This window comes from Neopelma chrysocephalum, unplaced genomic scaffold (assembly GCF_003984885.1).
Source record: "Neopelma chrysocephalum unplaced genomic scaffold, ASM398488v2 Primary Assembly neopelma1_76, whole genome shotgun sequence".
Classification (NCBI taxonomy): domain Eukaryota; kingdom Metazoa; phylum Chordata; class Aves; order Passeriformes; family Pipridae; genus Neopelma; species Neopelma chrysocephalum.
The window spans coordinates 15,086,798-15,101,349 of record NW_020897737.1 but is presented as its reverse complement, the minus strand read 5'-3'; the positions used below and the strand labels follow the sequence as shown (position 1 = coordinate 15,101,349).

The window sequence follows — 14,552 nt, the reverse complement described above, 5'->3', positions numbered from 1 at the left end:
AAAAGGAAATTACATTTAACGTGAGCCAAAGCAAAACACATTGAAGAGGTATTATTACAGCTGCAAAGGCAAGTGGTGGGCAGGTATAGAATACCATAAATTAAATAAGTACAGTCACAGCCTCCCCCTGTTACTTTTGCATTACAGTGTGTGGAGTTTTCGTGGCTTTGTGTCAGAACTCAGAACTGGCCAATTCATTTGTCTAAATATAAAAAAAAAAAATAACTCTGAGATGGCTTGATTTCCAAAAAGCTCCGTTAGGAGTCAGGCACGGTCCCAACAGAGCTCTGTCTGCCAAGCAGAAACCTGCAGGTTTTCCTGCCAGCTTATCCACTCAGCTCCCAGCAGCCAGGTGATGGGACTGCTGGCTTCCAAAGCCAGGTTTTGGGACAGAGACAAGGGACAGGCAAGGGCTGGTGGAGGGGGAGGAGGGTTGACATGCCCCATCTCTGTGGGACAGAGTTATCTGGAGTCTGCAGGCTGCACGGGTGGCTATGCAGACAAGGGCACCTTTTAGCTACTCCTAAAAAATGGGATAACTGATTTCATGGGGTGTCTAAGTGCAAAGAACCAGTGGGCCTAAGGTCAAACAGCACATAAATGCCCAGCTCCCAAGCTTTTGGCTCCCTGACAGCCTGCCAGGTGGGAGGCTCTGAAAGCCCCACTCAGGTTCTCTGGCAGCCAGAATTTCATTTAAACTTGTTGTCAAGAAACTTCCTGTTCTGTCTGTGATCTTGTAATAATTTCCAAAGAATGATTTCACTTTTGTATGGATGTTTGTAAATCCCAAAATTCTCCACGGAATGGATAGTTCTCTTGTATTTGATTACAGCTCATGCTGTTGCATATCTTTATTTAAACGCTGATTTTAGCAAGTTCCCATTCAAAACAGAGCAAAGATGCTTCACGTGCTGGAGGATTTGCAAAGTGGGAAGTAAATGTGGCAGACCAGAAAAGCCAATTGTTCACCAAATGCAGATAAATGCTGCCCTGCAGAGCCAAATTCTGCATTCACCTTTGCCACAGATCTCTCAGATAAAGCTAATTAAATTACTTAATTTAATCTTTCCCAGGGGGTTGCTAAGCTGGGTGACGTGAGTGCTCTGAAGAAGGAAAAGAAACTCTCAGAAGTAAATTCGTTTCAATAGGAGCAGAGCTTTGAACACAGAAATGCTATGTAATAGCAGGAGAACTGGAAAAATTAAGCTGTAGGTTTCTGAAAATGAACATAAAAAAAATCTGTGGATACTTTTAAGTTCAGTCTGTGCCTCAGTTGCCATTTTCCAAAGGACTCCTGAGCACCCAGGTGGGTTTTGAAAATGAACATATTGTTTCTGAAACATTTGGATACCACAGAGGTTATAAGCTCATGACGAAATTAATAATTATGCCCTCAGAACAGAACATGGAGGGAATAAAATACTAAGTAACAGCTCATTGTCACCTATTCTGAATCACCCTTCAGGTGCTGAGGTCACCCAGGAAACTTGTAGCAGAACTGAGAGCAAACCAAAGGACTCATGATGTTGAAGATGGACAAGAATTCTCCCTCTGTTTGTCTGGAGAAGAAATAATTATACTGATGGTATGAGAAGCTGAGCTATAAATAAGGATATTTGAGCACTGATGATAACTCCCCTTACAATGTCATATTTCAAAGTACTTTTAACCTCCAGCATGTAAACTGGGCCATATTTTGCATTTCTCAGTATCAGATATAAGTGCCTGAAACTCACAACATTAACTTTGGAATCTATAAAGTGAAAAGGCAAGGCACAAATTAATAATATTTTAAAGCAACAGGGCCACTTTTGACTCTCCACTAATGGCTGATAAAAAGACCATGTAGTTCTAGGAAACAATACATAGCCATCTAAAAATCCACTGTGACAATATTGACCTCCAGATACAAGAGAAGGACCTTGAGAACTGTTCAGGTCTGACATACAAAGCTCACCTTTGACATTTTGGGCTTAGCATATGAGGTCAGGTTATTAACATTTTTTTTTTTTTCAAATAACAGTGTCTTGTCAATAACTTTATTAAAGTTATTTAGAGCATATTCAGTCACTGTTCAAGATTTCTGACCAGCCAATGGCCCTGGCAGCTGAATATCCAGAATTACAGCAGAACACCATCAAAGAATTCAAATCACTGACAAAAGCTACAGTTCAATCGAAATGGAGAAGGTTGGCAATCTGCTTTCTGGGGGAGGAATTGTCAAGTTCGAAATTGTAACCTAATGGAAGATAGAACAGGATTGCACCTGAGGTAACAGCTACTGTTCTCAGTGGCTGGTATTGTTTTGATCTAAATGCCTGAGCTGTAAGGATAGACTGCTGGATTTGTTTTGTCTGGCTACATTAGTTTTGACAGTCATTTGAAGAATGGAGTCATTTAAGTGGCAGAATTCCCCACCAGATTTACCACTGTGGCCTGTTAATGCAGCAGCAACACAGTTACTGATTTGTCATTCAGTTCCTAAACTGTATCAACAGATGTGTGATACTATTGTGATGTCAAGCAAGGTACAACATATATGAAAGGAAAAGGCTTTTATGCCACAGCATGTGACCAATGCCCCTGATGGTCTCAGGTGTGTGAGATGTCATGCCTTTCAGAGTCCAAATTGCTCATGGTTTAAAGCTAATCCCCTAAACCTCTTGAAATAATTAGCAATTGCATCACTCCAGGCTGATACCAAAGGGCAAAACTACCAGAGCAGAAAGAATTTAAAAGGTCAGATATCTATAACAAAGTCATTTTAGTTTATTGTTCTCTGTATCTTACCTGAGAATGGATACAGGAATCAACCTTCCTTACTTCCTCTCCCCCCCCAAAAAAAAGCTCAGGAAGTTTCTAAGAACTTCAGGAACAGTGAAATTATACCTCAATTCTTCCTACAAGTTCACATGAATTGCACTATTTAGTGGCCCCATTGCTCAAAAGTAGGTGCTATTGCAATCAGGTTTTCTGTCTTTTGTGTCCTTATGAATAGGTCTGAGCACTGCCAATATCAGAATAGTCAGGACACAATGCTAAAAAATTCCTATTCTCCATCTATTGCTGAAGTCTTTCAGGGCCATCTGAACATCCTTGTTTTGGACTATTTGAATAGATTTTTAGCATCCTCTTAGAATTTCAAGTCACATTTATTTACAGCGTTACCTTTCTAAGCGTGGAGAGCACTCAGACAATCACTTAATAAGGTTAATGCTTTTAGTTCCTGTCTCTGCTTATTGGTAAAAATACAGACACTAAAATTCTCATCTCATTTTTTTAAGAGCTGGAAAGTCACTGGCTAATGAAAATGTGAACTTTGTTACCCAGCAGAGAAAACAGTGAAACAGTGAAAGGTAGGGGACAAACCGTTAATCTCCTGGCTTAATTGTTGCAGTGAAAAATGCTCATGGAAAATTTGTTGCTGCAAGGCTCCCATATGGAGAGCAGTGGAATGAAGGAGGGTAAAAGTCAAGAGAGAACAAGATGCGGCGACCAATGAGCACCTGTGTCACCATTAAAAATAAACACAAATCTGGATTAACCTCCTTAAGTGCCAGGACAATCCCTGTGTGCGCGCAACTCTGCCTTTCCACAGGTGACACAGCAATTATCCCGGCTCGGTTTTCCCGGTTAACCTCACCTTTCACCGTCACGTGCACGCTCTGGCTGGTGGAGAGCTGGGGCTGGACCAGGACATTGCAGGTGTATTCCCCCTCGTCCACCTCCTTCTGCACATCCGAGAGCTTCAGCGTCCCGTTGTTCTCAAACGCCACCTGGCGATGGTTGAACGGGAGCAGGTTGGAGTTCTTGTACCACTTGATGGAGTAATAGGGGTACCCGATGACCCTGCAGTGGATGTAGGTGTCCCTCCCGGCTATGGCCGTGATGTTCTTCATCGGCCTGATGCTGGCCGGCCCTGGAAAGGGAAAAAGAAACTCTTGGAAACAATTTAAAGGCATGTTCGCTTCAGGAAGTGTGTTGATTTTTCCGGATGTACAAATGCTGACGACATCAAGGGATGCGCCTTGCACGACACTTCTTAGCATTTGACAGTTTTTCCTTTCAAGAGCTAAGCAGTTTCCCTAATCTTTATATGCTCCAGTTTTTTCCTCACCCTGCAGCATCCATACTAATTATGTGGGGGGGATACGTTTGCACTTGCCTGATAAAATCTTTGCTGCCTTACAAGTTAAAAGGCCGAGTGTGATTTAATTAATGTGAAATACTAACATGGATACAAAGCCAGAATCCTGTTACACATGAGAACAATTACAAAGTTAGCTTTTTATTTTTTATGTGTATAAAGTATAATACCGTGAGGGTGGGTATTATGCCATGTAGAGCCAGAAATTCAAGCTAAAGTTCTGTATACATGAATTATTACAATGAATGTTGGACAAGTGAAGGAGGAAAGGAAAAGAAAAATACCCCATGCACAGCAGGACTAAAGTAAAGAAACCATGAGCTAGTAGAGATGAGTACAGGAAAAACAGACTATAGAACACAAGCCAAAGTGTTCTTTCAGTATTTAACCATCCCATACACTTTCTAGATGGGGTTGGAGAGACAGGAAGGGAAAAGAGAGCGGGGGGAAAAAAAGGGAGAGGGGGAAAAAACAGTAAGTTGGTTTTGGCATTCCAAGACTCATTTCATCACATGCAAGAATCTTCTTCTCCACTACAATGAGTTATGTGTGTTGTTTTGTTTTTTTTTTTTTTTTGAGGAGCTGATTTGACAAGCACCTCTTACGTTTATTCGAGCCTGGTACGGGACGACTCCGGCAGAGTTGTTGGCAGTGCAGCGATAAACGCCCCCGTCTCGGACCTGAGTGTTGGAGATGTTCAGGTAACTGACCACGTTGCCCTCGGAGGTGATGATCTGGCTGATCCGGTGGCTGCCGTCCTTCACGATGGGATCTTCATCCAAAGTCCAGGTGATCGTGGGCAGGGGAGTCCCCTTCACGTTGCACACGAGGGACACTGGCTCTCCCGGGTTCACCACCTTCTCGCTGAAGGCAGAAATGATTTTGGGAGTACCATCTGCCGAGGGAAAGAAAAGCAGGAAAACAGTGCTTACAAGGTGTAAAGCTTGTTCCCTCTATCCTGGAGCCTCTCACATGAGCCAAGGTCTTTCTTAGAAACGATGCAAACAATTGTGTTCCAGGATGCAACTCTAATTATTGAGAGAGAGAAGCAACTTTTGGTAGCAGAGGACTTAAATGACCCTTTCCTTATGGTAGGTTTCTTTTTCATTTCCTGAGAAACCTGGTACTGACTCTGCTGCAGGAAAACCACTTTAATGGATGGATCAGGGAACTATAAGTTATGTGAATATATCATAAGTTACATATCATAGGCTATATGAACCTCTGGGTTCCTGCAGAAAACTTTTAAAGCCATGTGCAAATTCTCACAAAAGACATAGAGCAAAATCTCAACACATTTGGGGTTTTTCTTCTCCTGGTAGATTTAGTTCCTTGGAAAGCTAAGGATGAATGCTGTTGCCAAGAGCCAGGCATAACTTGCCTGGGCTGATTTCCACAGAGCTGTGCCAGTGCAGTTTAGTCCTGACCCACAACACCCCATTTAGCAAAGTGTTAAATTAAGCTTTTCTGAACACACATTGCCAGTAACAGCAGTGATGCCAATTTCTTTCTGTGGTCATTTTGTGCCACAGATAAATATTTCCCCGAATGAGAGCATTCAAATGCTTGATCCGGTGAACTCTCTCCCAATTTACTCAGCCTCTACCAGGCAACTGAGTAAAGAAAATGGATGGACACGGAAACTTTGTAAGCAGGGAGCAGGATTAAATACCCACCTCTCAGTGGGGGAACATTTAGGAGTGCTGACATCCTGCTATTAGTTAGGAAGTTCTTTCTGGGATCATTCAATGCATGTTTGTCTTCCTTTGAAAATATTCCTTTCCAAGCTGTATGTAGATGGAATTTCAGTGCAGTTGGGAGCAGTAAGAACACAAGGAGCAGTCTAGTCTCAAGATGGGTTTTAAAGAGCCAAGTGGCATGTAAACTAACCAATTTTGGTGTTCCTACAGCATTAGTGACTGCAAAAACAGGAGGAAAAGGTGCCTCATCACCTAGAGAAGGGCCAAAGACACTTGGAAACTCATCTTGTTTGTCCTTTAAGGACAAATCTGGTGCAGGACAGAGGATGTCAGGACATGACTGACAAGTCTCATGCCCTCTGTGATGCATTATTTGTTTGTCTCTTCATGTACAGTCTGCTATGTATTACCTATAAATTTAAGAGGATTCTTCCATTGCAATGTCAGTGCCACATCACACAGGAGACTGAGGGAACTGGCATGATATGTGCAAGACTCACCAAAAACTAGAATTAAAAACAGGGCTGTAAAATTCCCTTCTTTGCCACAGGGTAAAAAACATAAGCACTGGCACTCTCAGAATGCTGAAAGGCCTCAGCATGCCTGGAAGAGCATTTGGTTTTATTTGATCTCATAATTTTTTCCTCTGCCCCCCTCTCTCTTTCATTTCTGTCCCATCGGTTGTGTGACAGAGTCCTAATTTATTTATTTATTTTCATCCCTGACTCTCTTCCTTTCCTTTGCTGTGCATTAGGTACTGTCACCCCTCAGAAAGCAGAACAACAGCAACAACAAAAAAAAGCTTTTTATCCTGAGAGAAAGCCGACATAGGACCAATAAACCTGTGAGTGTGCACACCATGTACCTCTGCCATCCCTCCTCCTCTTTTTTTTTTTCCCTTTTTTTTTAATTCAAGTGACAGGCTTTTTTTGAGATGAAAGCAGACATTATTTTCCCAGCGAGACCTGAGTGTCTTTGAAATCTTTCCTGCTGTTGCTCTCTGATAACCTGCACTCTCTCGACACCACGATAGATTATCAATATGCTCTTTAGGCTTTCTTAGTCACGGGAGATGGTTGCCGAGGTAACTTAGTCCAGGCAGGTAATCTCTTCTTTTCCTATAAAGACTCTAAAAATAGTGTCCATGCCATGCCTGCACTACAGCCTCATTAGTGAGCAGCCTTTGTACAAATTGATGACTCTCCCCATTTGATTATCCTGTACAATGTTGTGTCAGTTATTTAAGATGATCCCCAAGCTTTCGGCCAATAAGGCCAAACAGAAAAGCTTTGCCCAGGAGAGGTTTGGATTTGAATAGAGACCTGCTTGGGAAGGTATAAGGGTAGAAGACTCTTCTGGAAGATTTACAGCAAGGAGATCTGGGCTTATTTTGTTTATGTTTATGTTTAGGAAGACTTTCCTGACAGGAAGAGGCATCTTTTCTAGAGACATTTTCAGATGTTTTCTCTTCTGCATTCCAGACAAACTCTCCCTGGTATGAGAAAAAAGGTCAGTCCTTGCAGACATGTTTGAAGGCCCCCACAGAGGGGGCTGGCAGGAATTATTAAAGCCCTGAGAAGAGCAGGGGGTGTGTCTTCCCCCAGGCCCGCTGTTTGAAGTGCTGTTGAGGCTAATGTTCTTCAAGTCCAGTGTTGTTGACTTTGGAAATAAATTTCCCTACAACCCTCCCACTGCACTTTGGGGGTACCTGCATCTTCCCTCACAGACGGGTCTTTGTTTTCAAACCAGTGCTTCCATTCTATCAGTTTTTACCCAGAGCGGGGCACGACAAACCCCACTGAGAGCCTGTGAGTACCCTCTGATTTTAGGGTTCCCTTTACAACGACGGCACCAAAGACAACTTATACATCATTACAGACACCCGGATTGTTGGTGGGAAAGCAGGTGGAGACTGACCTTCCAGAACCACCTGGACATAGTCCTGGGCAGACATCTTGTCCTTGCGCACGAAGCACTGATAGGCTCCCCCGTCACTCTTGGCCATGCCGTCCATGATGAGGTTCTCCCGGTTGACCCCGGTGATCCGGACGTTGTTCCCGGGGTTGATGATCTCCCCGTTCCGATACCAGGACAGCTCCTGGTCCTCAGTCCCCGTCACGCTGCAGGACAATGACACTTGGCTGCCGACGCTGCTTTTGACTTTCCGGGGGCTGATGGTGGCTTTTAGTGGCTCTGGAGGTTTAAATCGAAACAAGGGGAAATGGAACATGTTAAGTTATAAATGTGCATTTTTGTGCAAGTAATAAATTAACTCTCAGTTAAGGAGAATGATAAAAACCACGGCCACACCCCTCTAAAAAATGCACACAAACAAACAACACTTCTTCACTCTAAGAAGCATTTTTGCCACCAACATCCATGATAAAAAATAATAGATCAATAGGGATAACCTACTCAACACATGACACAATTCCATGCCCAAATGAACAGTAGGAGCAGATCTACAGGTAACACTGTTGGTGCTGAGGGCCTAGACATGGCACCACACATGCTTTGAGAGGTTGGGATGTTATTTCTCACGAGTTCAGTGTGCATCTTTGAACTAGTACATTAAGTGCATTCCTGAAGTTCATCTTCTGTTTTAGTTTCCTTCAAAAGAAGCCCAGTTTATGTTGCTCCAAAGCTACTCCCTGATGTGAAGCAGTGCAGTGTATGCCAATGATAAGGAGATCAGCTTTCAAGGGTGGAAGATGCTAACGCAGGTACACCCACGGATACCCATCAGACATGGATATCCATCAGACATGGATATGGAAGTGTTTCAGTGTGTGGGCTCACAAGATTTTCTGTTTTGATGTGGGAGGACTACAACATTTTCAAGTCAGCCTTAAGAAGCAGTAGGACATACATAATGCAAGCTTTGTATCATAAAAAAGAGGATGAAGTGTTGAAGAGAAGTCATAAACATAAATGCAAGGAAAACAATCTTTATCCTGCCACCTAACAGTTATTACAGAACACAGATTTCATCTCATGATTTGTATATATTGGCCTGGCTTCCTTATAAAGGTAAGGGATTACTTTCACCACTGAATATCCCCATGTTTCCTATAAAAAGGAATGTCAATGACCCATTAAACAAAACGGTCACACTCGAGGGCGTCACCAACATCCCAGAGTCATGGTGATGCCAGTGAATCACTTCCTCCTTTGCAGAGGAGGGTAAAACTCCTTTTCTCAACTGGTGCTTTCCATCAGCTTAATACAGAAAGTATTTACTGGAAGTTTTGACTTTGTATCATCCCAGGCAGACTGAATTCAACTCAAGTTATAAATACTTTGGGAAGCAAAGCTCCTCCATAATAATTTATGAATTGCTGATCTTTAACCTTGATTTTATTTTGCCCAAAAACATTACGTGGAAGTATTTGTGAAGGCATTTTTATGGCCTGAACTGCTCACAGACTTGCCCCATTTCAGTTTGCTAGTCATGCTGCAGAGATGGAAACACTAGTTCACAAAGCATTATTTCTATTCCAAGAAATAATTTTTGTTTTAACAATAGAAGAATAGCACTTTTCCAGTGAGGTGCTCTTGAAGTGATAATTATCTTTGCAGAATTTGTGAAACATTCAGGATATTCACACATGAATACTCAGCTGAGCGGAGGTACAAGTACTCAATATTGCTGAACAACATGAGTCATGGCAGGGAGAGTTTGGCAGCTTTATTTATGAGAACATTTGCAATTTCTTTTTAAGCATCCAATTCAAGCTTCTAAATTACACATCCTCCATGTGATAAATTACAGAGCTACACTAGAAATTGCATCTATTTGCACTTCTGATCGCTCAATTGGCCAACTAACTCATCTCTGCAGAGATGACTTTCTCTTGTTCCACAACTTTGAGAAGTTTAATCATTGCTAAGATAAATTAACAAAGCAGAAGGTACAGCAAGACAAGGCAGCACTTTTCCTGGTGAAAACACCCAAGCAAGAAGTGGCCTGAGGTCTGGGCTCAGCCCAGGACTTACTGAGGCAGGAAGGCCTACCCTAAAAGACCTAAAATCCAATCAGAGGATGCAAATAATGTGAGCTGTCTGTGAGGAGTTACTGGTGGCACCATGCTAATGTTTCTGGAGTTGAACTGTGCTAAAACCAGCCTGGTTCACCAAACTCCCAACACACATCCTGCTTTTTGAAGCTGGATGTGACAGATAAGCTGGTAGCTGGCCTGGAAATTTTTGACTAGCAGTCAGTCACTTTATACTATAAAAGCCCAGTCCCCTTTCATACAGTCGGGTTCTTCTAACATAACCCTTCTTGGGGTGTGTGTGGTGATTCCTGCCTCGGGTGGGGACACCCTCCAAGGTTACTCCTCAAGGCTGAGAGAAAGAGATCTCCCCACGAGCGTTGGTATGGGTGAGTCACATCAAATCTCTCCTTAATGATTATTTATTTTTGCTTGCTTTAATATAATTGCTTCAACAACTGCTTCAAAACAATGCACTATCCTATCTCATTCTGTACTACCAGTATTTTTAGCTTGAATATTGTGTAGTAAATAAGTCTGATTAAGTGATCATTTCTAATGATAAATCACTTGTAATAATAAATAATTTTATTTGATAGTTTGTAATAATAAATTTGTCTGATCGTTCAGAACAATAAATAATTTCATACAAACATTCTCATTCTGCCAATCACCAAATCCCGCGGGACGAAAGCGGTTCAGTCACACCTCTGTAATTCCTTAAATTTAAACCGCTGGCATAATCCAAGGCTAAGACTGGGTTCAGCCACGCCTGGACTCCTGCCTGAAGGGAGTTTAGAAAGCGAGGGAGTCCTTTCTGCACCTCATGGTCTTGTTTAATAAATTTTGTCCAAGCTTTTTCCACTCCCCCCCGCCCCAGCCACACTCACGTTTGACGTAGAGCCTCCCCACCATCTCGGCGGTGCCGTAGTTGTTCCACACCTCGCAGACGTAGCTCCCCGAGTCCGAGGGCCGCGTGTTCTCGATGAGCAGACCCGTCACCGTCTGCCTGAACCTGCTGTCGGGCTCCCAGGGGACGTTGTCCTTCAGCCAGCGGTACTTTGGTGCGGGGTGCCCTGATGCTTTGCAGGGCAGCTCCACTCGCTGTCCTGCCATGGCTTTGCGGTGGTCAAACCCATCTAGAATAGATGGAGCTGAATTCGCTGGATCTGGAAAGGGAAAGAAGCAGTTTTTTTCCCAACGGGATCGTTAAAATCAATCCGCTAAGAAATATGTACCAGAGGGTGGTTGAGTGCTGGAACAGGCTCGCAGCCCCAAGCCTCAGAGAGCTCAAGAAGCCTTTGGATGACACTCTCAGGCACACGCTGTGACTTGTGGTGTACAGGGCCAGGAGCTGGACTCGATGATCCATGTGGGTCCCTTCCAACTCAGCATATTCTGAGATTTTTTTTCTCCTGTAGTTTTTGACTCACCAGCTCAGTGTTTTGGGTACTACAGTTTGCCCCTCTGACCCAGCCATCAGTCTGTAACAGCTCAGTAGTGGTGGCTGGGATCCAGCAGCACATGCTGCTAAAGCAACTCGGGACTACTTGGAAATCCTCTCACTGGATTTTTTCCAGGTGGCAAACATTTCGCTGGTCATCCTTTCTGTTCCCTATCAGAGCCAGAAATGTGTTGCTTTAACAATTATTGCTACTTCTATTCTAGGCTGAAGCCAGCACATTGTCCCTTCTTCTCGGCCGTCTGAAGGCTTTGAATTTAAGGAGCAATTTATTCCCTTGTCAGGGGAGAAATGGGCAAAGGCACAGGAATTTCTGTCTGCAGTCTGACAGACAAGTCTTTTCTTCTTCTCTGGAACAAGAACTTAAGGTGACAAGAACAGCTTAATCCTGCATCTTTCTGTGCTTAACTTGCTGACAAAAGCAGCTCTCAGACAAACGCACTTGTGAAGCACCTGGCATATATTTATGTATCTCACAGATGTCTGGCAGGATTGCCTTCACCAGAGGTGCACCTACCCCACCAGAAATACTACTCTGTTTGGGATTTTGGGGGATTTTTTTAAGTTTGAAAACTTTAGGAGGTTGAAATTGTCATGATTTATAGTTTTGTGCAGCGGGCTGGAAGCCCCTCCTGGAGCTATTGCAACATAAATATTGAACAATAAATCAACAAATATTCATCAAAGTGTTTTCTCATCACACACACCCACTTTGCTAAGATTTCTGACTCACAGAGAAACTTCACTTGATGATCAGCTCCTATCTGACACACTGATCTCCTTTTGGGTGTATCTACATCATAGTTGCCTGGGTGTAGGTGTGACTGCAACCATTTTGACATTTTCAAATGGTCCTTAACTTAACAAACTCAGGTACTGCTCACAGGGCAGCTGCAGCAGGTTCCTCTTAGGAGCTGAAGAGATTAAAGGAGCAGTTCATGCTTAATTCAAGATACTCCAGCAATAGCATAATCAGCACCTGAGCTAGTTAGTTTAAAAGTAGCTTAGATATATCTCCATGAATATCTCACCATGATATATCTCCATGAACTGCAGCCACGCCTGGGAGGTGAGAGAGCAAACAGCTCAATGCACTACGGGAGTTACACCATCAGTCCAGAAACCAAAATCGTGATGTTAAGATAATAGAATAAATAAATTTATTTTGTGAATATCTGGATAAAAAACCCTAAATGCCAAATTCAGTGAAAGGTGACAGCAGAGGTTTCTCTGCTCTCTAGGTGCCACTGAAGGCAGAAGCACATCCAGTTGACATCAACGTCCTGTCTGTCTTGTTAGAAATGCATCAGCCAGTAGTTAAACAAATGATTTTGCACACATCAGTGGCCTCAGGGCCCACATTTGGCAACAGGATGTGTTATATTTTTGAGCTTGCCATGCTGTTTGTGTCTGGCTTGGTGGCAGCACAATCTGCCAGGACGCTACTGGGAAGGCCAATGTCAATTTGATTAATTGATTACCCAGCTCCTTCCTCGCCTCCTGGGTCATCAGGCAGCTCTGCTTCCAGGGCAGAGATTCCTCCGTGCAGCCTGAGGAATTAACTGAGTAAAACCATGAGCAGGAAAGAAATTACAGCTCTGGCTCTTAGGAAGGCGAAATCAATTTTTTCAGTTGAAAGTTATAATTAAATAATAAAAGAGGCCAACTGGCTTTTAAAGGCATTGTGTGTGCATTCCTACTCATACAGAGTCCTCTATCCCAGGTTCACTTTATGTCACTTTGTCCCTTCTCAAACTGAGCCTTGGCAGCAGAAGCCCAGCCTGGAGTCCCACCTGCAGAACAGCTAAATTTGGATTTGCCTACATACTTCAGAAGTCTTGACCTTGTTCTTATAGAGAAGGCATTTAAGATATATTCAGGGATACACAAAATATGATTCCAAGGACCTGCTTTCTTGCACCCTGTACTTCTATATTTAGATGGGCAGTAAAAATATCTCTCTAGGTTTTCCCTGGAACAAACTTATTTAGAGCTCCTACACGTGATATATTCCAGTTAAAAAAAAGACCAAACAAAAAGCCACAAAAAAAATCCCAAGATTCATTTACAATCACCTGCAATGAGGCAAAAAGCAAAATAAGATAACCCAGTTATGATATGTGGTATTGCCTTTTGAATTACTATTTTACTATGCTAAAACAGCTCAAAGGACTTCTAGCAAGGACAATGGTTAATAAACTAAGGCAAAATACTATTCTAAAATATTCTACTTTGGATCCTCTTTAAAGGACAGAGGAAGAAACACATTATGCTTTCAAAAATCATAATGATTTTTCAGAACGTGGAGGTTAAAAAGCAGTAAAGAATCTGGGAGCTGGGATTCATGGCAGGACAAAATTGTTATTGGAAAAGCACACTATAATGGGTATTAAAAGAATATTCTGTTGCATGTTAACAGCCTTTTTACTTAGAAAGTCCATGTGATTTCTAGATGTTCTTACATTAGATTTGCTTTGGTCATAGCCACACTAATTATTCCCATGTGTATTTGCTATTATCTCTACATTACCTTTCTCACTCTTTAAATCGATAAGCTTAACTTTTATTAAACACATGTCCAAGAGACTATGATCAATATCCACCACAAACTGTTTTATCCCCAAAAAATGAGGAACACATATGGATGTAAAAGGCAGGCAAAAATGTAGGTGCCATGCAGGTAGACCTTTCACAACTATGTTCATGGATTCTCTGATCTCAGTTCCTAAAGGAAATATAAATTCCAGTAAAGAAAAATGCAAACCTGTTAGAGAAATATTAAGAGGCAAACTCTGCCCATAATTGGTGCTCTTGTTCAGTAGATTAACAGGACTGGAAATCAGAGCCCATTCTAGCTCTGATTGAGAATAATTTAATCCCATTTAATTAAAAAAGCCAGCTATTGCACACAGGTCAAATTTGCTATTTTGATTTGGTCTGTGGAGGAGAATAGAAAAGGCAACTCCACACAGAGCACATCTTTTAGGGTGTTTGTCCTGAACTGCAAACAAGACAGAGCTTTCATTTTCCCCTTTTGTTCAGTGAAATAACTGGAATTTTCCCTGTGGTAACCAAGATACAACAAGCCTGATTTTATTTATGTTACCACTGGCTCATCCTTAGCATGATATCATTCGGAAGCAGACCATATTATGGAGCCAGCCAGAAGGATAGAACCCTGCCTACCCTTATAAGACCAAAGCAGGCAGATTATTGTGCAGGAAAACTACTTCTTCACCTGGCTGGGA

The 14,552-nt window shown here is 42.4% G+C and overlaps 1 protein-coding gene across 3 annotated transcripts in view; it reads right to left on the bottom strand.

Annotated features, from left to right (window-relative positions):
• The window catches only part of DSCAM (DS cell adhesion molecule), a 442,671-nt gene that overhangs the window by 162,376 nt on the left and 265,743 nt on the right, over positions 1-14,552 (bottom strand). For all 3 annotated transcript variants that reach the window (XM_027689234.1, XM_027689235.1, XM_027689236.1), the window contains exons 5-8: positions 10,733-11,011; positions 7,765-8,040; positions 4,746-5,042; positions 3,644-3,919 (exon numbers count right to left, since the gene is read on the bottom strand). In XM_027689234.1, coding sequence (XP_027545035.1) covers positions 3,644-3,919; positions 4,746-5,042; positions 7,765-8,040; positions 10,733-11,011 — 1,128 coding nt within the window. The remainder of the gene's footprint in view (positions 1-3,643; positions 3,920-4,745; positions 5,043-7,764; positions 8,041-10,732; positions 11,012-14,552) is intronic.